Source organism: Pollicipes pollicipes, unplaced genomic scaffold (genome assembly GCF_011947565.3).
Source record: "Pollicipes pollicipes isolate AB1234 unplaced genomic scaffold, Ppol_2.1 Scaffold_4002;HRSCAF=4701_pilon_pilon_pilon, whole genome shotgun sequence".
NCBI lineage: Eukaryota > Metazoa > Arthropoda > Thecostraca > Pollicipedomorpha > Pollicipedidae > Pollicipes > Pollicipes pollicipes.
The window spans coordinates 18,260,631-18,284,642 of NW_023596420.1; the positions used below are offsets into that span (position 1 = coordinate 18,260,631).

A 24,012-nucleotide genomic window follows, 5' to 3' on the forward strand; every position below is an offset into this window, starting at 1 on the left:
AAGATGAAATTTCGCTGGAGGCAAGCACGAATCTGATCACCGGCGACATTTTTAGTTATCGATTTCCGGCAAGTTGTCCTGAAGGCTGGCTTTATCAGACAGCCCCTGGTGGCTATTACAAAATGACGCGACCACGCCGCAACAGCTGTGAATGGCGTTGAAGGGAGCTCGCTCATGCCTTCGATCGTTGGCGTCCATTATGAGCCGTTGGCACAAGTCGACAGCCTTGGTTCCCGGAACTCTGAGTGAGGTGCACGTCGCGGTTAACACCACCACGGCGCCGGGTCTGCAGCTGCGCATCGACCGATCCGCTCCCGTCGCTGACGACCGGCTGTCGTTCACGACGGAACCCGCCGCGTAAGGTGAGCCGAGGCGCACCGTCCGAGGCGCATCCGCTCCCGTCGCTGACGACCGGCTGTCGTTCACGACAGAACCCGCCGCGTAAGGTGAGCCGAGGCGCACCGTCCGAGGCGCATCCGCTCCCGTCGCTGACGACCGGCTGTCGTTCACGACAGAACCCGCCGCGTAAGATGAGCCGAGACGCACCGTCCGGTGCCGTAGGGCCGGCTTACATACTGTTTGATGCTTTCAATACGATGCCGAATAGCGCTTAACCTTCCCTTCCTCAGAAATGATCTGGCTGCTGAGCATGTTTTATTGAAGGTGAAGGCGTTTGATTAGCCGCTGTCGTTCTTGACACTAGGATTATCACTGCAATCATTTAGATCAAGGTAGTGGACGGGGTTCGATTGCTGCGTATCGCCGCTCGATGAGACTGAGACGTCCGACTGCCGCGGCTGTCAAACTATTACACATTCCGTTTATAAGGCCATAAAGGAATGAAGATTAAAGAGCCAGTCATATCTTCTCTTGTCTATAGCATCTGTGAAAAACACATAGTCCGCAAGACTGAAAAGTCGTGTTTATGGCGATCATCAAAGCCTGACATGTTCGCATATTCTTCTTCAGCCAGTTAAAAACGGCGACGTGTTCCATCCACCACACCCAGGTACTTTCGGACCGCCACGTGGCATACTACCCGACGCTTCCACTCTACCGAAGCCAGCCCGAGCCGCTGGGGTCACAGGACGCCAGAGAGGGTCGCTGGGATGACGCGGCGCCAGAGGGCCGTCGGGCTCACGCGGCGCCAGAGGGTCGTCGGGCTCACGCGGCGCCAGAGGGCCGTAGGATCACGCGGCGCCAGAGGGCCGTCGGGCTCACGCGGCGCCAGAGGGCCGTAGGATCACGCAGTACCACAGGGCCGCTGGGGTCGCGCGACGCCAGAGGGGACCGCCTGGGTCACGCGGCGCCAGAGGGGACCGCCTGGGTCACGCGGCACCAGAGAGGGCCGAGGCGATCCGGAACAGGGCCGGGTTGCGGGCGGCCGTGACCTGGCCCGAGTCGAGCGCCCGTCGGTACGCCGTCCGCACGACCTGGTCCGGCTCCGGCGACGCGACGAACTGCTCCAGTGGCACCAGCATCTGTCGACAGCCAACAAACGGCGTGCAGAAAAATGGTGCTGATAAGAGTGACTATACGCAATGGACTGATAGCCAACGAGGCTAGAACGCCCGTTTAAGACAGGCACGATCTGGCGGAAGGGACAAGCATTGAGCGCAACAAACTGCATGATAGCGACTGATTCAATGCTATCAATGCTGAGTTTGTCCGAGGGTGAAAACCCATGTCGTTGCTGACACACCCATTTTCGAACCAATACGTGCGAAAAGCTTCGGTGTTCACCATAGGGAACGATAAATATATCGAAGATTATTCGAAAATCGTCCAGACGAGGATCGCTACTGTTTAGTGCGGCAACGTGTTTCAATCCACTTGCACATTGAACTTCTCAATGCGAACACAAAAAGCGGAAACGCAACGTTGGTCTACTGCGTCTATATGTTCGTCTGCAGCCTACTGCCAAGATAACGTTGGACGATTCGTTCCGAGTGTTCTCCCCCGGCGTCTAAACAAAACGGCATCGGTAATGGAAAAGCGTGCTTACTACGTTGTTATGCGACCTCTGCTGGCCAATGCACCCCACAGCGTGCCTTCAGCATGTTATAAACACCCCTAAAGGAGGCTTGAAACGGGCATATCCCGGCAATGCTGGGTTCACAGCTAATCGGAAGTCATCTTTTCTCGACGCGCCTAAAAATCGACGAGGCTGCGCCACCTATGCTAAGTAATTAACTATAAACACAGTCCTGGCGGTGTGCCACAAATTATCCAGTACCGCACTCGGGACAAGTCTCAACTGGCGCATATGCACAGACCATCATTAACATCCGTGTGAAGGGACAAGGCGTCCATTGTTCATCGCAAAGCACCTGCTGGAGTGCCGGCGATAGGCCGTAGCCACCAAGATCGATAGCCTTACCTCCATGGTAGGACCATCGACTAGTTGATGTAGGTAAGGTCATCAATTCAATGATGTGGACAAGGTTATCAATTCATTGATGCAGAACATGCCATAGTCCGATATTTCCCTCTCGTCAAAGAACATTCCACCTTGCATGATGCACAGCTGTGTGACAATGCGTGTGTGCGTGCGTATCCGCGCTGCACACGTGAGGCTGCGCACGCCGTTCGGTCGGTATCTGCCAGTGCGCGCGGCGCCGCGGCGGGCGGCTGGACGCACCTGGTCGGGTCGGGTGGTGAGGGCCCGCAGCGCGTGCGGCCGCTCGCTCCAGACGAGTCGGCGCAGCTCAGACGGGTGGCGCGGCTCGAGCGGCACCATCACCACGGCGCCGAACAGCGCGTCGCCATACGAGACGGCCTCGAACTGGTCCAGCAGCTGGCCGTACCTGGCGGCGCGAGGGCGGGCGGCGCCGCTCAGCCGAGGTCGCGGTCGCCGGGCGCACACGCGCCGCCGCTCAGGCGGGCTGCGCTGCTCCCACGCTACACATCAGTAAGTCCATCTGCACAACAGCGCACGCTGTGGTTGCCAAAATGACCTCTGAACAGGGAGGGGGGGGGGGGGGAGGCAGAGAGCCGCTCCAATCTCTGGAAAACAGCCTTCGATCTATGGAAGCCACACAGTGCCACAGATAGCCAGAGGTTGGATAGAAAGAAACGAAAGGAAAAGCGACATCTTATTATCCCTGCGAGGATCCGTCAACACCTTTTAATGGGCGGCTGTCAGCTTAATCAACAAAAGGGTAAGGGCTCCACAATTACAGACAACTAGAAATGCGCTGGTCCGGACAGCGCTAGTTCCTACAAACTTGGACGCACCATTTTCATTGAGAACAGTTCATTACTGGCATAGCGCTGGACCAAAATCTCACTAAACCCAGTTGTCACGAGGGGGGTGGGGGGGGGGGGGGGGGGGTGGATATTCCCACCATTGTTAAAATTGTGCCCAGCTCTGCCAGCATATGGGTGTTCAGGGATATTCCCCGTGTCACACCTTGGAACAGATTTGTTCTGCTTCTTGGGATTACGTGATGCCTTGGGTAGAATCGAACCCGCGTGATGTGTGTAACTTCTTGGCAACAACAGCGTGTCAGCCATTATGCTACGGGGAAGTTGTAGTCCGTATAGGCCTTTTGCTTGACCTTTCTGCAAAAACTTTCGAGGCTCGGATGTCCATACACTATTTGCAGGCTATCTTTCAGCTGAAGTTCGCATGAAAGTCGATAAGTGGGCGTATCAGAGTTTAGAGGTGAGAAAATGATGTGACATGATGAGAACATGATGAGAACATCCACGAAACTTTTTAAACGAAGACAATGAGAAATGTCTTATCGCTTCAACGTTTCATGGCCATCAATTCTGCATAGAGCCAATGAGCCACGCAACCCATCCAGGCGCATATTATCGGGAGCCCGAACGACCGGTCACACTCGTACACGTATTACGGAGCACGGGCCACTATGCAGTTCCAACAACACGCGTGCATTTCTCATCCACGACACCACAATGCAGCAAATAGCTGTGACGGCACAGCCAAATCGGGGGCATAAAAGACAGGTGATGCATAACACTCGGCAACGAATCATCCGAAAATAATCCATTGCCGGATGACAGCTTCTGTGCTGGTGAACGGAACCAAAGCCATTCAACGGGCCACCCCAAAACAATGTAGTTATGGCTAGCCCAGTGGCTCACATGGATGTTACATGGCTCACATTGGCGCACATGAATGTTGAGCCCTCCCTCCCAATGTTGTCAAGAAACAGAATATGACAGCTTAATGAATTCGTTTTTGCCCTGCTTAGCACAAAGCGGACTGAGCTGTGCTGCAAGTCCGTTCAAGCATCGAGCTTTATGGAAAGAGGAGACGTCATGTCGTTTTACGGGACGCGCTCGAACGGGGTCACTGCCGGCCCATAACCCCATCCCCCGGTTCTCCCATTGGTGCCTCCCTTCCTTTCAAAGGCAATCTGAACAGCCAATATCACCCCTCTTATAGGTCCCGATCACCCTGTGACCCCTCCCCTGTCACAGGCCATGGCCCAGCCTGTGACCCCTCCCTGTTACAGGCTACTAGCCAGCCTGTGACCCCTCACTCTCACAGGCCACTGGCCAGCCTGTGACCCCTCCCTGCCACAGGCCACTGGTCAGCCTGTGACCCCTCCCTGCCACAGGCCACTGGCCAGCCTGTGACCCCTCCCCGTCACAGGCCACTGGCCAGCCTGTGACCCCTCCGCGCCACAGGCCACTGGCCAGCCTGTGACCCCTCCCTGCCACAGGGCCACTGGCCAGCCTGGGACCCCTCCCTGCCACAGGCCACTGGCCAGCCTGTGACCCTCTCCCTGCCACAGGCCACTGGCCAGCCTGTGACCCCTCCTGCCACAGGCCACTGGCCAGCCTGTGACCCCCCCCCCCCCCGTCACAGGCCACTGGCCAGCCTGTGACCCCTCACTCTCACAGGCCACTGGCCAGCCTGTGACCCCTCCCTGCCACAGGCCACTGGCCAGCCTGTGACCCCTCCCTGTCACAGGCCACTGGCCAGCCTGTGACCCCTCCGCGTCACAGGCCACTGGCCAGCCTGTGACCCCTCCCTGTTACAGGCACTAGCCAGCCTGTGACCCCTCACTCTCACAGGCCACTGGCCAGCCTGTGACCCCTCCCTGCCACAGGCACTGGTCAGCCTGTGACCCCTCCCTGCCACAGGCCACTGGCCAGCCTGTGACCCCTCCCGTCACAGGCCACTGGCCAGCCTGTGACCCCTCCTGTCACAGGCCACTGGCCAGCCTGTGACCCCTCCGCGTCACAGGACCACTGGCCAGCCTGTGACCCCTCCCTGCACAGGCCACTGGCCAGCCTGTGACCCCTCCTCGTCACAGGCCACTGGCCAGCCTGTGACCCTCCCTGCCACAGGCCACTGGCCAGCCTGTGACCCCTCCCTGTCACAGGCCTCTGATCAGCCTGTGTGCCGCCTCACTCACAGGTCGGCGAAGCGGCCAGGCCGGGCACCTCTGCTGTGAGGTCGAGTCGCGCCGGCTGGCGCAGCACGTGACCCAGCGCCAGCCGGAGGGCGCGCTGCACGGCCTCGCCAGGAAGAGGTCGTCCCCTGGCGGCCGGTCGGACCGGTTACGGGCTGGCGCCGAGCGGGCTCAGGCCGGCGATCACCAAGCGCCGCTTACCATACCGCTCTGACCAACAGGTGCGCCGCGGCCGCTACACCTGCGGTGTTAAGCAGTAAGACCATGATGTAGCGAGAAGGGAAACATTTTAACATTGGAGAATTACGGTCTGTGCATCTGCTTGTTTCGCGGCGATACATGTAAAACATCCTCAAAAACACTGCGTTTGGACCTCAAAGCACCTGAAAACTCCCGTGTGTAGGCTCCTTCTTTCTAGAGCAGCGTGCCGCGCCATGACAGACCACGAGACATCGAATCCTGTCGTCATTCCTGTTCTCCTCTATAGAGCAGCGTGCCGCGCCATGACAGATCACGAGAGTCGAATCCTGTCGTCATCCTGTCTGACTCTCTTAGAGCAGCGTGCCGCGCCATGACCAGATCACGAGAAATCGAATCCTGTCGTCATCTGTCCTCTATACAGCAGCGTGCCGCGCCACGACAGATCAAGAGACATCGAATCCTGTCGTCATCCTGTCTCCTCTGTAGAGCAGCGTGCCGCGCCATGACAGATCAAGAGACATCGAATCCTGTCGTCATCCTGTCTCCTCTACAGAGTACCGTGCCACGCCATGACAGATCAAGAGACATCGAATCCTGTCGTCATCCTGTCTCCTCTATAGAGCAGCGTGCCGCGCCATGACAGATCAAGAGACATCGAATCCTGTCGTCATCCTGTCTCCTCTACAGAGCAGCGTGCTGCGCCATGACAGATCACGAGACATCGAATCCTGTCGTCATCCTGTCTCCTCTATAGAGCAGCGTGCCGCGCCATGACAGATCACGAGACATCGAATCCTGTCGTCATCCTGTCTCCTCTATAGAGTAGCGTGCTGCGCCATGACAGATCAAGAGACATCGAATCCTGTCGTCATCCTGTCTCCTCTATAGAGCAGTGTGCCGCGCCACGACAGATCAAGAGACATCGAATCCTGTCGTCATCCCGTCTCCTCTCTAGAGCAGCGTGCCGCGCCATGACAGATCACGAGACATCGAATCCTGTCGTCATCCTGTCTCCTCTCTAGAGCAGCGTGCCGCGCCATGACAGATCACGAGACATCGAATCCTGTCGTCATCCTGTCTCCTCTATAGAGCAGCGTGGCGCGCCATGACAGATCACGAGACATCGAATCCTGTCGTCATCCTGTCTCCTCTATAGAGTAGCGTGGCGCGCCATGACAGATCACGAGACATCGAATCCTGTCTCCTCTATAGAGCGGCGTGCTGCGCCACGACAGATTAAGACATCGAATCCTGTCGTCATCCTGTCTCCTCTCTAGAGCAGCGTGCCGCGCCATGACAGATCACGAGACATCGAATCCTGTCGTCATCCTGTCTCCTCTATAGAGCGGCGTGCTGCGCCACGACAGATTAAGACATCGAATCCTGTCGTCATCCCGTCTCCTCTCTAGAGCAGCGTGCCGCGCCATGACAGATCACGAGACATCGAATCCTGTCGTCATCCTGTCTCCTCTCTAGAGCAGCGTGCCGCGCCATGACAGATCACGAGACATCGAATCCTGTCGTCATCCTGTCTCCTCTATAGAGCAGCGTGGCGCGCCATGACAGATCACGAGACATCGAATCCTGTCGTCATCCTGTCTCTCTATAGAGCAGCGTGGCGCGCCATGACAGATCACGAGACATCGAATCCTGTCTCCTCTATAGAGCGGCGTGCTGCGCCACGACAGATTAAGACATCGAATCCTGTCGTCATCCTGTCTCCTCTCTAGAGCAGCGTGCCGCGCCATGACAGATCACGAGACATCGAATCCTGTCGTCATCCTGTCTCCTCTATAGAGCGGCGTGCTGCGCCACGACAGATTAAGACATCGAATCCTGTCGTCATCCTCTCTCCTCTCTAGAGCAGCGTGCCGCGCCATGACAGATCACGAGACATCGAATCCTGTCGTCATCCTGTCTCCTCTATAGAGCAGCGTGCCGCGCCATGACAGATCACGAGACATCGAATCCTGTCGTCATCCTGTCTCCTCTATAGAGTAGCGTGCTGCGCCATGACAGATCAAGAGACATCGAATCCTGTCGTCATCCTGTCTCCTCTATAGAGCAGTGTGCCGCGCCACGACAGATCAAGAGACATCGAATCCTGTCGTCATCCCGTCTCCTCTCTAGAGCAGCGTGCCGCGCCATGACAGATCACGAGACATCGAATCCTGTCGTCATCCTGTCTCCTCTCTAGAGCAGCGTGCCGCGCCATGACAGATCACGAGACATCGAATCCTGTCGTCATCCTGTCTCCTCTATAGAGCAGCGTGGCGCGCCACGACAGATCACGAGACATCGAATCCTGTCTCCTCTATAGAGCGGCGTGCTGCGCCACGACAGATTAAGACATCGAATCCTGTCGTCATCCTGTCTCCTCTCTAGAGCAGCGTGCCGCGCCATGACAGATCACGGGACATCGAATCCTGTCGTCATCCTGTCTCCTCTATAGAGCGGCGTGCTGCGCCACGACAGATTAAGACATCGAATCCTGTCGTCATCCTGTCTCCTCTCTAGAGCAGCGTGCCGCGCCATGACAGATCACGAGACATCGAATCCTGTCGTCATCCTGTCTCCTCTATAGAGCAGCGTGGCGCGCCACGACAGATCAAGAGACATCGAATCCTGTCTCCTCTATAGAGCGGCGTGCTGCGCCACGACAGATTAAGACATCGAATCCTGATGTTATCCTGTCTCCTCTGTAGAGCAGCGTGCCGCGCCATGACAGATCATGAGACATCGAATCCTGTCGTCATCCTGTCTCCTCTATAGAGCAGCGTGCCGCGCCATGACAGATCACGAGACATCGAATCCTGTCGTCATCCTGTCTCCTCTATAGAGTAGCGTGCCGCGCCATGACAGATCACGAAACATCGAATCCTGATGTTGTCCTGTCTCCTCTATAGAGCAGCGTGCCGCGCCATGACAGATCACGAGATATCGAATCCTGATGTCGTCCTGTCTCCGAGCTACGAACACCACGTGGGTGCCGCCCTTGCGAAGCGACTGAGGGAACGGCAGTGTATGTATTGATGCATAGGAAGCGGAGCAGTGGAAAGCTGTGACCCGGTCATGTGCATATGCAGATATGATACAAGTAAGATACGGCAAACACGATTGTTACCTCGTTCACGCCAGTAGCCGACCGTTCGCAACTGCTTCAGTATACCGGAGTCAGCAACTGTGTTTCATTGCAACACGCCGTACATTGTAAGCACCAAATATATTTGAATATCTGAATTTGAATGTCAAGTGTAGGTGTATGTACGCATGTATGTAATATATATATATATATATATATATATATATATATATATATATATATATATATATGCGCGTGCGTGTGCGTGTGCGTGTGTATGTGTGTACATATGAACATATGAAAAATGAATGAGTATAAGATATGAATCGGTTTTGTCTGGTTTATTCTGAACCAAACAACACGTTTGCGAACACCTGAATTTCTAGTGATGCAAGAACTTCGGGACAAAAGATGCCGTTCAGTTTCATATGCGCCTGTCGTTGTGACCTACGCTACGCTTAAAACAGCTATTGTTCATTATTACACACAACTACGATATATCTGGCCTTTAGAGTCCCAGTCGCACCAGACAACAGTGCAGACAGCTTCCCGCTAACGATCAGCAGCTGCGAGCGGCTGGAGACTGGCCGCCGACAGCTGGCGGCGGACCGGCCGGCCGCAGACCGCGCACGCTACCTGCCAGGAAGACGCAGCACAGCCGGGCGAAGTGCGACGTCACTGAGACGGCGTCCAGCAGGCGCGGGTGGAGCGCGGCCAGCAGGTGGAGCAGGTGCAGACAACGCGTGACCACCTGAGCCGGCTCCACGCCGCGCAGGCCGGCCGGCTCCAGCCCGGTGGGCCTCTCCTCACTGCCGCCAGCCGCCATGGTAGCGCGTAAGGCGTGGTAGTCCGGTGGTCAGGACAGGAAACGGCCATGGCAGCGCGTAAGGCGTGGCAGTCCGGTGGTCAGGACAGGGAACGACGCCATGGCAGCGCGTAAGACGTGGTAGTCCGGTGGTCAGAGCAGGGAACGACACCATGGCACGTGATACAAACGTACAAGCACTGCCAGACGCATTCCACTATGCTCCACGCGCAAGTTATTTGGATAGACAAGCATTTGAAAATCGAAAGAGCAGTCAGTTTGGCACGCCTAGGCAAATGGCCTCGTTCAAACAGTTTTTGCAGGGCTCTGTCATAGTTGCTTACATTTTCTTATTACCGATGCTATCTCTGTCAAATACAGATAACTAGCGACAGCCAGGAGCCATCGGAAGATTTCACAAGGTCGGCCGGCGCCACCATCGCAGCCCGCCAGTGGGCCTGGTGCCCCTGCAGTGCGTCTCCTTGACCGCATGAGCCGGCGCCACAGGCGGTTCGGCGCCGGCGCCGGCGACACTCACGCGTTGTGCCGCTCGTAGAGCTGCACCAGCGGCGCGTACCACCAGTCGAGAGGCACCAGCGTGGAGCCAGCGTCAGGCACCGCCAGCGCCGCCACGCGGCCGGCCAGCGAGTCGGCGCGGTCGCGCGCGGCGGCGGTCGCCGCCGGCGGTAACAGGCAGCGCTCGTACAGGCCGCAGGAGGAGACCAGCTGCGCCAGCGCCGGCTCCAGGGCGCCGCCGGCCGGCGCCGTTTCCCTGCCGGTCATCGGAGCCGTCACGGGGGTCGGCCGACGGCGGCTGACGCCGGAGGATTATCAGAACATTGGGCCACGTTAGAGGCCGGCGCCGGCTCTTGATCCCAAACAACGGGGGAAGTCGACTCACTGCCAGCCGTCAATGTCTCGACACCTACCTCACCACCCACTGCTGAACATTGCTTCACTACGCTTCCTTGTACGCTTCCTTCACACTTGTAAATGACACATTAAATGACAAGCAATACCTTCACCAATTCAGCGACATACGGTATGCCCCAGAGGCCATCTTTCTATCAGCATCCATTCACTTATGCATATAATGTACGCCGAAGTATTCAGTAGCATGCGCGGTGGCCTCGGCCACGTGGGCAGCAGTAGTGCTGCGCCGCTCGTCCGTGCCCGTCTCACGTGGCCAGACTCCTGCTGAAGAGCACGTGGCGCATGAGCTCGACGCAGAGGTGCTCATCGCCCGTCTGGTAGCAGTGCAGCAGGCGGAGGCCGACCTCGTGGCACGTCCGCGCGGCCGGGCTCCCCTGCGGCGGGAGGGCACGCGTCAGCGGCGGCGGCGGCGGCGGCGGCGCGGGGGCCAGCCCGGCACGCCGTCGGCGGACGCAGCTGTGCGGCGCATCTGCACATTAGCTGCCAATGCCAACAGCGCGATCCCAGGCCGGTTGTCGAGTCACGAGTGTGAGTCGACACAGCCCACAGCGGACGGGTTCGCGTGACTGGAGCAGAGATGGTGACGCGGCGAGGGCGGGACAAATGGTGACGGGACAGGCGCGAAAGGAAGGAATATGAACGGCAAGAAACGTTGGGCACATAAACAGCGGCGACAATGCTATCTGACATGCTGACTGAGGTTGGCGTTCGTTGTTGGAAACCTCGCAGTATTTCTACGCGGGGGGAGGGGAAGGGGCGAAGTGAGCGAAAGAACCCATCTTCCCACCAGGTTTCCTGGCTGAGGCTTCTGAATGGACCTAATGAGATGGAGTACTAAAATTTGTGTTGTTACATCAAACTTTGAACGTGCACCTGTCAAATTTTAAAGGGCCTGCGGCAGTCTCCGGCGAATTCAGGCGCAGTCAACAAAGACATGGTTGAGGAAGTTGATGCATTATCGCAAGTTGGTAGTGAAGTGAAATAGTCGAACATCAGGCGTCTGGAACAGGGGGAGTCTCCTTTCTTAGCAGGAATGTCTTCAGGTGATGAATGGTAACAACTGCCAACAGCGTCACAATAAGGAGCGTCGATCCAGAAGACAACCACTGCCTTAGTTGCATCGCTTGGTACCGAAAGCGTTTAAACAATGACCGTCTGTCGACTTAACTGGCACGCCTTGAACGCTTCGAAACTGAGCTTAGCGACGTTTGCGCTCATTTTATTCATCGAAATACCACATGTTATTTTGAGAATTTCGGATGACAAATCTGAGCCAACATTCTGCGCCTCGGGTACGAAGCAGCGTGGTGAGCAGTGGCTTTAGCTCAGCTCCGCTTCAGCTGAATCAGTTCCGACTCGACTCACGGCAATGCGCTCCGACTCGGATTCCGGGTGGCACAGTGCAGTATTGAAGGGCTGAGGCTCAGCGCTCTCCATAGTGGCAACACGTGTTACGGTTATACATCGATACTATTTCTCTTATGAAACTTGGCGATCAGCACTGCTCACGTGCCGTTTCCATCAGGAGCCTTGAGTTGACGAACCTTTCGGGGACGACACACATACATACACAGCCCTTCACAGTTGATATTCATGCACGCACGCACGCACGCACGCACGCACGCACGCACGCATGCAGCTGATGGTTCATGACCAAGCTTACCATACGCATTATGCTAACCACAAAATACTAACATCTAGGAACGTCCAGAGCAGCGCAGGTAAGTTATATGCACCAATAGATATGCCTCGTTAAATAAAAATCCACACAGTTTTGAAAGACGTGCTCCATGTTTTGTTCCGCCGGCGTGAATACAAAGCGCAAAAACGCGACTCGCAGGGGGCGCACCCTGGGCCAGCGTATACCATCAACACCGTGACACTGAGTCCACTATCGTTTCAGGAGTGTCAGAGACACAACGCAAAAAAGGATAAAAACAGCGCCGGCAAATACTGCAGAGAACGCTTTGTCATTACAACACCTCTTGAATCACCCGCATTTGGGTGACAAAGGCGTAGACAACAACTACTGTCAGTCTAAGTGTGCAAATTTGGTGCTCTTCTCGACACAGCTGACTGCTAGAATCCTTAATTTATATTCGGGCACATTTTTGATCTCCCAAAAGCAAAATGTCATTGAAGTTTCATCGCGAAAGGCCCGACACCCACCCAATGCAGGCGTACATTCTACAGTACATACTGTAACAGAAGACCCTATCTCATTTTCTACATGCTTCTGATTAAAATAACGAACATATCAGAACTCTTGTATATATATATATATATATATATATATATATATATATATATTACATCAGGAATAAGGTCGCGTGCTCTAGCTGCCGTCCCGTGGTAAAACATCTCGTACTCTCTATCCAGCGCCGTAAGGTACGATCGTCACAACGTGTACATTGCCTGTCTCTAACGTCCACAAGGAGCAACACAATAAGATATAATTTTCGCCAATAATGGAAAGGCAGACTTTTTGACTATGCAAGAGATGGACGGTCACATTAAATGTCCCAAAAAAAACTGCGCTTTCGCCCTGGAGCATCCCCAAAGACGGCAGCGCCTCCGAGAAGTCGCCAATGCAACGCTGGCTGGGCTCAGAGCGCAGATCCTGCCGCGCATGGCATTAATCAGGAGGAGCCGCTCTGGGGCAGCCTGCATGCGGCTTCTGTAAGGCACTTCAATGGGCCAATGAGAAATAAAAGTGTTGATGAACGGCGTGCGGTGTCCAGTTGCCGTTTCCGACACGCCAATCTCTATGTTCTTCCTTGATAGTGTGAAGGAATTCGAAACATTTTGTCTTCCACGCGCCTACTTCTCATGTCAATTTGTGTTCATCTTTATTCAACCGCGACAAGAAGCACTACTGGGAAAAGTAAACGATTTCCACCACACAATCCAATGGGCTCGCCGCTCGGCGAGCGAGCTCAACAGGACCGCCCTCCCAGCAGCCCCGGCCGGTCAGTGACCCGGCTCACCTCAACCGGCCAAGCCGGGGCCTCTGCTGCCCTTCCCCTCCCCCTGAGGCGGTGCAGTGTCGCCGGCCGCGGCCTCCGAGCCGGCAGGCGTGCCGGGTGGCCTCAGTCAGCGCCGCCCCCGCCCCCGCCCCCTCACCTGCTGGGCGTGCAGCAGCAGCAGCTCGGCGGCCAGGTGCAACTCGTAGCGCGTGAACCAGTCGCCCACCAGGCTGAGCCGGCCGCCGGCCGCCACCGTCGACAGGTAGTCGGCAGCCGAGGCGTCGCGCAGCAGCGGGCCGCAGAGCTGTGGCGGTCAGAGGCGCGCGTCACGGCCGGCTGTCGGCCCCAGGGGAAGCGGGAGGTAGGCGGGCCCGCCACGACTGGGATTACAATGCACCGCACCGCGCGCACGTACAACTTGGAAACGGCAACAGCATGAACTCATAACGCATGTGGCGACGATGGAATCATGGTTAAAGAGAGGACAACTTAAACGATACCGCAAAACACAGTAACGTAAAACGCATGCAGCGTAACAAAAGTTTAGACAGCATGGATGGGTAGCCAGCCTCTACAGCAGTGGCAGTGCACCCGTACACTCAGTGACATGCACGAATGGCAAATATTTCACCCGTTGGTCTCATAAAGCCTGCACAGCTGCTGCGCCACGCAGTGACCTGCTGAAGCACCACAGGGCGCCGTGGGGCAACCTCCGACCTCCGGGGACGTACGCAGCCCGTCCCCTCTAGCTGTCGGAGGGAGGGAGGGAGGGAACGATGACGTCCGTCCGTCCGTCCGTCGGAGGGGGAGGGAGGAACAAACACAACGAGCCGGCCGGGTGGCGCCAGCCACTGACCGCGTCGCTGACGCCGCGGTGCAGCCTGGCCAGGGCGCGCGCCAGCTGCAGCAGGCCGGCGAGCAGCGGCAGCGGGCTGCCGGCGCGCAGCACGGGACCCAGCTGGCCGCCATAGCCGACAGCTGCCGCTGACGGCAGGCTGGCCGGGTCGCGGCCGCGGCCCGACTCCAGCCCGCTCAGCAGGCTCGAGAACTCCCTGCCGGCGCGCCGGCCACGTCAGCGCACCGCGGCCGAGGCCGGTCCGGTGGCGCGCGCCGTGAAGAGCGGCTCGCACCCGTGCGCACCGACATGTGCCACACGGCATTAGCAACGCTGGAGACAAACCCGTCCAGATGGCACTGGAGTGCAACTGTCGATTTCTCCATGCGAACCACAAGGACTTTAAAACCACACTGATCCATGTGCGAAAAAAAGCCTTTGCGGGCACAAGCCCGCGACACATATGCTAGGGCCGAATATACCTAAGTTTCGCAAGCTGTTGCCGGCACGCGTCCGCTGTCACAAATGGAACGACAGTGTCGTCGCAGAGGCGCTGGATGCTGCGCAGCCGGGGGACGGTGTCGTCCAGACCCAGGCGTGCCCAGCGCTCGTGAAACGCCGTCAGGAACTGGAAGCAGCCGCCCAGCAGCTGCAGCACGTTGTCCTGCAAGGGAGATGATGTCACGGTGGTGTCATGTCCGTAGTGCAGGCGCACTACGCCCTGCATGTCGACGAGCAGCGACGCGTCGGCGTCGGCCCTGATCCAGGTCAGTCACGCTACAACAGCTCTAATACCCCACTGCCACGGCCTCCGGCAGCCAGCCAGAAGTGTTCTTGTGGCGTAAAAAGTGGAGCTCACATGAGCGTCTTCCAGCGCCGTTCGGCGGCCAAGAGAGCGAGTGCGAACATTAATCAGCACAAGAGAGCGGAACATTAACGATTCATCGGCTATCCTTCCACTCCTTGGTTTCGCACAAAATACCGCTGCTCTGAGTTTAAGACTAAGAGCACCTTGGTGTTGCGAAGGAGCGGTGGTGTGTGTGTGTGTGCGTGTGTGCGTGTGCGTGTGCGTGTGCGTGCGTGCGTGCGTGCGTGCATGCGTGCGTGCGTGCGTGCGTGCGTGCGTGCGTGCGTGCGTGCGTGCGTGCGTGCGTGCGTGCGTGCGTGCGTGCGTGCGTGTGCCATTGGGGTTTACGACGTACTCAGCTGCTGAGGCTTATTAGCTATTTAGCTACTAATTATATTATATATCATATAATACTTAGCTAATTAGCGTCGCCTGCCTTTCACCCTGGCAGGAAGGGCGGACACCGCGGGGAATCGAACCCCGTATCTCTGGTTTCCCAGACGCGCAGTGGTTAACGCAGTACACTACCCGCACCCCGAGGGAGCGGGGTTAGTGGCGGTACGGACTACGGTGCGGCCGAGCGGCCCTCACCGTCAGCTGGTCGGCCCGCGTCGCCTCCCGCAGCCACTTCCTGGTGCACTGCTCTACCGGCTCCAGCAGGCCGGCCACGTGACCCCAGCGCAGCGCCCAGGCGCCGTCATGTCGGCCCTGCTTACACAAGCTCAGCACGTCAGCCGCATGACGCGGGGCGCAATGACGCAATGACGTATGACGCAAGAAGACGCAATGACGCAGTGACGCATGACGCAAGAAGACGCAATGACGCATGACGCATGAAGAGCGACCGGAACCCCGCCAGCCCGTCCAGTCAGCATCCACCCAAAACTCAGCCAGCTAACCACGTGAGAACGGTGTCCCAAGACCAAAATAGCTGAGACGACCGAGTGGACTTTCGCCCATTGAAACACATCGATCCGCACGCTCTTGGGAACATAACCTCGACCACCCCAACCGCAGCGTGCCACGCACGCACGGCAGCCCCAGCCGGCCTCATCTCCCGCCGCCCTCCGATGGCCACCAACAGACCCGGCGCGGTTGAGCAGCTCGGTCTGGTGGTTGCTCCAGGCGGCGCAGACGGCGGCGCGGCACAGCGCCAGAAGGCAGGTGGCCAGGTCGTGGTTGTGTCGGTTGGTCTCCGCCGCCTCGTTGACGGACACGGCGGCCAGGTAGAAGTGCAGCTGCCGCACCAGCAGCGGGAAGAACTCGCTGCCGGCGGAGGAGGCTGGTCAGTGCCACGGCGAGGCTCTCGCTCCCATGACGCTGCGTCCCTCGCTGCCGGCGGAGGAGGCTGGTCAGTGCCACGGCGAGGCTCCCGCCCATGACGCTGCGTCCCTCGCTGCCGGCGGAGGAGACTGGTCAGTGCCACGGCGAGGCTCCCGCTCCCATGACGCTGCGTCCCTCGCTGCCGGCGGAGGAGGCTGGTCAGTGCCACGGCGAGGCTCCCGCTCCCATGGCGCTGCGTCCCTCGCTGCCGGCGGAGGAGACTGGTCAGTGCCACGGCGAGGCTCCCGCTCCCATGACGCTGCGTCCCTCGCTGCCGGCGGAGGAGGCTGGTCAGTGCCACGGCGAGGCTCCCGCTCCCATGACGCTGCGTCCCTCGCTGCCGGCGGAGGAGGCTGGTCAGTGCCACGGCGAGGCTCCCGCTCCCACGACGCTGCGTCCCTCGCTGCCGGCGGAGGAGGCTGGTCAGTGCCACGGCGAGGCTCCCGCCCCCATGACGCTGCGTCCCTCGCTGCCGGCGGAGGAGACTGGTCAGTGCCACGGCGAGGCTCCCGCTCCCACGACGCTGCGTCCCTCGCTGCCGGCGGAGGAGGCTGGTCAGCGCCACGGCGAGGCTCCCGCTCCCATGACGCTGCGTCCCTCGCTGCCGGCGGAGGAGGCTGGTCAGTGCCACGGCGAGGCTCCCGCTCCCACGACGCTGCGTCCCTCGCTGCCGGCGGAGGAGGCTGGTCAGTGCCACGGCGAGGCTCCCGCTCCCACGACGCTGCGTCCGCCAACCGGCTCCCCTTGTGAATCGTGACTGACATTCAGTCGTGAATGGGGACTAGCGTCAATAACGTGACAATTCACAACTTCCAGGTATCACAACATCAAGGACAACTGACGAGTAACAACAGCAATCCAGCCACCTATACTGGCAGGACGACACAGTTTCGGTGCAGATGAACACTATTACTATTTCACTATCAGTAAAAGGAATGCCACAACGGGCAGATGCCAGGTTAGACGATGGTTTGCTGCTCAAAGGCTACTTAAAGAGGCAATACACTGAGATTTGAGCCAAAATTTAGATGACGTCGATTTCACGAGCGCCCAAAGTTGCCATCGCTGCAGCCCATTGCATAAAAACCAGCATGGTCCCCGTATCTCGGATCATCGACGGACACCCCAAAGCTGTGGCCGGCGTTCGCACATGAAGTGAGAGTCACCGAGTCCGTAGCTGAGCAGCACGGTCCAGAGCCGGTACGCCTCCACGGCCAGGGTAAGCACCTCCTGAGTCGGCATCCCGCTCTCACTGGCAACAACAGAACGCATGTCAGCATCACTGGCAGACGGCATCCTGCTCTCACTGACAACGGCAGAACGCATGCCAGCATCACTGGCAGAGGACATCCCGCCCTCACTGGCAACAACAGAACGCATGTCAGCATCACTGGCAGACGGCATCCTGCTCTCACTGAAAACGGCAGAACGCATGTTAGCATCACTGGCAGAGGACATCCCGCTCTCACTGGCAACAACAGAACGCATGTCAGCATCACTGGCAGACGGCATCCTGCCCTCACTGACAACGGCAGAACGCATGTCAGCATCACTGGCAGAGGACATCCCGCTCTCACTGGCAACAACAGAACGCATGTCAGCATCACTGGCAGACGGCATCCTGCTCTCACTGACAACGGCAGAACGCATGTCAGCATCACTGGCAGAGGACATCCCGCTCTCACTGGCAACAACAGAACGCATGTCAGTCAGCATCACTGGCAGACGGCATCCCGCTCTCACTGGCAACGGCAGAACGCATGCCAGCATCACTGGCAGATGACATCCCGCTCTCACTGGCAGCGGCATGAGGCATATCAGCAAACCGTCGAACGTCACCTCAACCAATCGAGCGTTGCCATGACAACGCCACAACTGCACCAGCCTAGCCTCCAGCATAATGGGCAAACACCACAATGATATGACCAATTTACTCGCATAAATATAGCTCATCAGTACAACGTGGCAGAGAGCAGCGCCATTGACGACCAGGAAAACAAGACAAGAAGCCAGCGACAACTGAAGCCTCGCCCCGCTGCGCGCGGACCGAGGGACGCAGCTCGGATGCAAGCAGAGCGTTCACCTGGGGTTGATGGCCACGTAGCTGAGCAGGGCCGGCAGGACGGGGTGCTGGCGCACCAGCCGGCCGGCCAGCTGCGCGCTCTGCACGGCCAGCACACGCAGCAGCCTGACCACGTGGTGCAGCGGCACCCCATACACGGAGCTGAGCTGGGCCACGTTCTCGCAGCCCTCTGCCGGCCCCACCGACGCCCGTTAGCACAGACATGGCCATCGGCTGAAACGGCGCAGTCAGCCCGACAACCCGATAGGAGCTTCAGGGCTGCAGGCTGTCCAAAATGTGGTGGACGGGAATTTCAGGACTTTATGAATTAGTGAGGAAGGCCAGAAGACGGTGCTGAGTTCATCGATAAATCGGCGGAAGGAGCTGCACGCTGGCTGTCAGCGAGCCTTGGTGGCTGATTGGTCAATAAAAAAACATATCAGCAGCAAGTAGAACATGGTGATCAACGCTAATGGGAACCAAAGTCATGTGGAAGTTACACACTGCAGACCTAGACGTGGCCAGCATCCTTGTGTTTATCTGAAAGGTCACATACACACACGCATGCATGCACGCCACGCACGCACGCACGCACGCACGCGCGCACGCACGCACGCACGCACGCACGCACGCACGCACGCACGCACGCACGCACGCACGCACGCACGCACACACAGCGCAATTTCGCAATTACTAACAGCGAGAGACCACGGGACCAGACGCAGCTGATGTCCCTCGCGCACATCAACCACGTGAGCAGCGAGTGCGTGCGCCCCTGCCTGCTGACCACGACCTGGCACGTGGCCCAGCCCGCGAGCCATGCGGCCCGGCGGCGGAGGCGGCGGCGCGCTGACCTAGCGGTGCCGCGCCGCAGACGGGCAGGAAGGCGGTGACCAGCGTGTGGAGCAGGCGCGGGCAGGCGGCCACCTCGGACGCCAGTTGCAGCGAGTGTCGGCAGCAGCGGGTCAGCAAGCGCACGGCAGAGATCACAGCCGGTGGAGACGGCCGCAGCACCTCCAGTATGTACCTGACAGGTCAGGTCCGACTGGTCAGATCAGGCAGGTGTGGTCCCGTCAGGCTGGTCAGGCTGTTCGGGTCAGGTCAAGTCAGGTCAGAGGTCAGGTTACAGGTGTGCTGACCTCACTAAAGGTGGCAACATGTTCACCATCGTTACAGCCAGCTTCAGTATGGTATGAGGTACTCGCTGCAGACAATATTACAGACACAAGCCATTGTGCAAGAGTTGTGCAAATAGGTAGGAATGTGCGCAATGCCGCAATCAATTTTCCGACGTCAACCAAGCCAATCTCCTAACACACATCATGAGGCCTTCCGGTGGATGGGACGACGCCGGTATCCATTTGTACAACCACACAGCGTCAGTGCACAGGTCCGGGCCGGGCTGCGCGCTACTTCCACGGCCCACCCTGGCGAGTGTACCCCCGTCGCCGGGTGAGGGTGTCTGTCTACCCATGTGAGGCCGGCCCGCGTGCCCCGCCGGCGCCCACCTCAGCCTCGGCAGCGTATCGATGCGGACCAGACCGCGCACGGCGTCCAGCCGGGTGACGTCGCCGTCCTTGAGGCCGGGCTCCTCTGCCTGGTACTGCCGGTCCGTGTCCGGCTCCGTGTCCACCGAGGTGGGCAGCGACGGCTGCTCCAGACCCCGACTCCAGCCGAGCACGCGGTCCAGACACACTACCGCAGCAGGCTGCTGTCCACACCACGGCCCGGACACGTCCGCCGAACGGCGAGTCTGGTCCAGCACACGGCCCACACAGAGCTGGCGCGGAGCTGCCGCGCCACACGCGTGAGTCCCGCCTCCGCGCGCCGCACAGAGAAGCACGTTCGTAATGCGAGTGCGGGAGGGATCCGCCGTCTCCACTGAAGCTCTCGCTAACGGCAGGCGCACAGATGTGACAGTCCCAAATGCCGTAAGATCGGTCAGACCACGCGGACAATGACACCGACCGGCCGACAGCGTGTGCGGAGCTGGGCTGTGGAGGCGAACGGGGGCAAGCTGGGCGAATCCGACGAACTGGATTCCCGACCGAGCGGAGACCCAGCTCGTCCGGCCAACTGTGTCTAGAGGACCCACCTCGTCCATCGACTGTGCCTGCAGGACCCACCTCGTCCGGCCGTCAGCGTCTGCAGGACTCAGCTTGTGCCATCAACAGCGTCTGCAGAACCCACCTTGTCCCACAGACATTGTCTGCAGGACCCATCTTGTCCGACCGTCAGTGTCTGCACGACCCAGCTCGTCCCATCGACAGTGTCTGCAGGACCCATCTTGTCCGACCGTCAGTGTCTGCAGGACCCAGCTCGTCCCATCGACAGTGTCTGCAGGACTCACCTCGTCCCATCGACTGTGTCTGCAGGACCCACCTCGTCCGGCCGACTCTCGATGAGCGCCTCCAGGGCGGCCAGCCCGGCGGTCATGACGGGCGCCGCCGCGTCATCCACAGCGAAGCGCAGCAGCAGCAGCAGGCCGGCGTCCAGCAGCCGGCCCAGCAGCGGCGGCTCCAGCACGCCGTCATACACGCCCGACTTGGCCTGCCGACGCCGCGGCGCGCCGGTGCGTCAGACAAACACACACCGTCCGGCCACGACGCTGCAGCAGCCAATGCCAAGAGTGAGCCGGTGCAGTGGTCAATGCGCGTCATTTAAAGTGCAGAATGATTTTGGTCCAGGTTCAGTTGAAACGAAATCTGTGAACTCGATATCCTATAGAACACTTAAGTTGTACTGAGCCCATCCACGAGTTAGGTTGGGCAGCATAGCACAACTGGTAATGGCAACCAGTCTTATTCTGACAGTTTACCTATGCACCACATGAGAGCGCCTACCCCTTCACCATACCCCAAATACTTATCACATGAGTCATGTTTGCAGCCTTTATGGAGGCCTTTCCTTCCAAATACTTTGCGACTGCTTGCGTTTTCAGAGTTCTCATCTTTGTTCAGCAAAAGTGTACCCTACCACGAGTAACATGTCAAGTCGGCGGGCGCCGCCTGCCGACCAGCCGTCGCCCGCTACCTTGCGCAGTACGTTGGCCAGCGTCTGGAGGCCGAGCACGCTGCTGCTGCGCGGCCGAGCGTATCAGCCGGAACAGCTCGTCCACCGTGTAGCCGGCGCGGCCCGGCTCCTGGCCGTGGTGGTAGAGCGCGCTGTGTGCCGGCGGCGCGGCGGCGAACGGCAGCAGTGCGCCTGCGCGGACAGCAGAGCCAGTCACGCGCCGCTGCCGCCGTCTCGCGGCTTAAGAAGCGCCCGTCAGCGCTCAGCTGGCGGAGCGGCTCCGGCTGTGGGTGTGTACACTCCACAGCCCTCCGGCTCGGCGACAAGTGCTGCAGTTCAGCGGCGGCGCGACGATGGGCGCTGCCGCGCACTAACGCGGACCAGCAACACATGCTTTTTGTACTCGACAGTGTTCGGTGCGGGTGCGGGTGCGGGTGCGGGTGCGGGTGCGGGTGCGGGTGCAGGTGCGGGTGCAGGTGCGGGTGCGGGTGCGGGTGCGGGTGCGGGTGGGACAAGCAGCCATCGGACCTCCGCAAAGCCGGTTAACCCTCTTCGTGTGCTCCTTCTGAACCCTGGATTTCCACGGAGAACCTTTCAGTCCCTGTGCTGTCAGAGCCTATTTTGGGGTCGTCTCGTGAGCAGTGTCAAACGCATTGGCGTAGGCGGGTGCTGCAAACTCATCCGTCGAAGATTAACGTTTCCGCAGTGGATATGTCAGCAAGTGGCAAACGTGCTCCCAAATTGTAAAAACAAACGCTTAATATACAACGAAAATGAAGCTGTCGAAGCTTTGAAAGTTTATGCAATCTTACATGTACGTCAGCAAAAGCAGCATAAGTGACTCGTAATAAGTTACCTTCCAAGCCCAGGAAGATATAGAAGTATGCAAAGAACAATGTCAAAAGCCAACGCTACGAGTATAACGTAATACAGCTCCGAGTGTAAGCCTTCTGTGCTTCGTCAACTTTATCCTGCTATCCTGAAATAATCCATGTGGGCTACCACGCACTACCTGAACACATTGTTTCAATAAAACAAGACCCCAACCTCGACAAAAAGCTATGTCCATTGTCCATTTACACGACAATGGACACACCCCGACAACCAGCTTAAGAAAATGAGTTGATCTTCAACATAAAGTCGACTGTGCTCCGCGGAAGTGGTGCACCATGGCATGAGCTACGCATTCTTTACATAAAGAGACAAGAGGTACCTTTCCCGGTAGACACGAGATGTCGTGAAATTCGCTTGTGAATCAAACCGCTCCGCCCCTCCCCTCGCTCTCAACGGGCGCAGACGCCGGCGCTCTGCAGGGCCATGTAGTGTCATCCGTCTGGCACTGCCCACCCACCAACCTTCGAAGTCGAAGCGGGCGACAAAGCCGGTCTGGCCGTGCTCCACCTTCGGCGCCGGCAGTTGCGTCATCCACAGCAGCTTCTCCGGCTCGACGTGATCCATGTGCGGCCACTTCCTGGCCTCGGCCAGGTCGATGGGCAGCTGATCCTTCACCCGTTCCAGCTGCTCCATCGCCTGGTCTTCGCCCACTTCCGGCGCTGGCGCCGGCAGTCGCCCCGCGGCCGGCGAGTCTGTGACCGCCGCCATCTCGGACCCCCGCCTCCAGCGTGGTGAACTCTTCCATGGGCTGCTCCGCGGTAGCCGACGCCTGCCCATCACCGGCAGCGAGGGGCGGCCTCTTGACGCGTTCCTGGTCCTGCCGGGCTCTCCGCTGCCTGACAAACTCCATCAGTTTGGGATCCAGACTGGCTGCCAGCTCGCGCTGGGCGTTGAGTCGCTCTTCTTCGGACATGGCCACCAGAGCGGCCACGTTCTGCTGGTGGATGCTGATCGCCTGATGAGCTGAGCCCAAGCCGGAGCCGTCCACCAGAGCACAGCCGCTGTCTGCGGGTCAGAACGCGACGCTATGATCAGTGGCCGTCAGAGCACAGCCGCTGTCTGCGGGTCAGAACACGACACCCTGGTCAGCGGCCGCCAGAGCACAGCCGTTGTCTGCGGGTCAGAACGCGACGCCCCGGTCAGCGGCCGCCAGAGCACAGCCGCTGTCTGCGGGTCAGAACGCGACGCTCTGATCAGTGGCCGTCAGAGCACAGCCGCTGTCTGCGGGTCAGAACGCGACGCCCCGGTCAGCGGCCGCCAGAGCACAGCCGCTGTCTGCGGGTCAGAACGCGACGCTATGATCAGTGGCCGTCAGAGCACAGCCGCTGTCTGCGGGTCAGAACGCGACGCCCCGGTCAGCGGCCGCCAGAGCACAGCCGCTGTCTGCGGGTCAGAACACGACACCCTGGTCAGCGGCCGCCAGAGCGCTGTCGCCGTCTGCGGGTCAGAACGAAACGCCCTGATCAGCGGCCGCCAGAGCGCAGCCGCCGTCTACGTCAGAACGCGATGCGCTGATCAGCGGCCGCCAGAGCACTCACGTCCTGATCAGCGCCCGCCAGACATGGGCGAGAATGCCTTTCTTCAGTGCAAAATTATTTGTGAATGTAGCCAAATGAAAGAGTCAGTTAGAACACAAGCGTCAAGAAAAGTAGGCCACGG

General features: G+C 58.8%; 2 protein-coding genes across 2 annotated transcripts; both read right to left on the reverse strand.

The window, feature by feature from the left end:
• Positions 1-1,029: 1,029 nt before the first annotated feature.
• Positions 1,030-6,165, reverse strand: LOC119094190 (RNA polymerase II-associated protein 1-like). Its single transcript, XM_037217265.1, has 4 exons — positions 6,153-6,165; positions 5,397-5,451; positions 2,642-2,807; positions 1,030-1,481 (listed from the first exon to the last, which is right to left on the reverse strand). The coding sequence occupies exons 1-4, from the start codon at positions 6,163-6,165 to the stop codon at positions 1,329-1,331; spliced, it is 387 nt and encodes a 128-aa protein (XP_037073160.1). The 3' UTR covers positions 1,030-1,328.
• Positions 6,166-14,351: 8,186 nt separating this feature from the next.
• Positions 14,352-23,062, reverse strand: LOC119094191 (RNA polymerase II-associated protein 1). The gene is made up of 10 exons (XM_037217266.1): positions 22,815-23,062; positions 21,481-21,651; positions 19,956-20,142; positions 19,302-19,474; positions 18,469-18,637; positions 17,536-17,637; positions 16,149-16,328; positions 15,654-15,770; positions 14,698-14,879; positions 14,352-14,432 (listed from the first exon to the last, which is right to left on the reverse strand). Exons 1-8 carry the CDS (start codon positions 23,059-23,061, stop codon positions 15,707-15,709), a joined length of 1,293 nt encoding a protein of 430 aa, XP_037073161.1. The 5' UTR covers position 23,062; the 3' UTR covers positions 14,352-14,432; positions 14,698-14,879; positions 15,654-15,706.
• Positions 23,063-24,012: the final 950 nt, after the last annotated feature.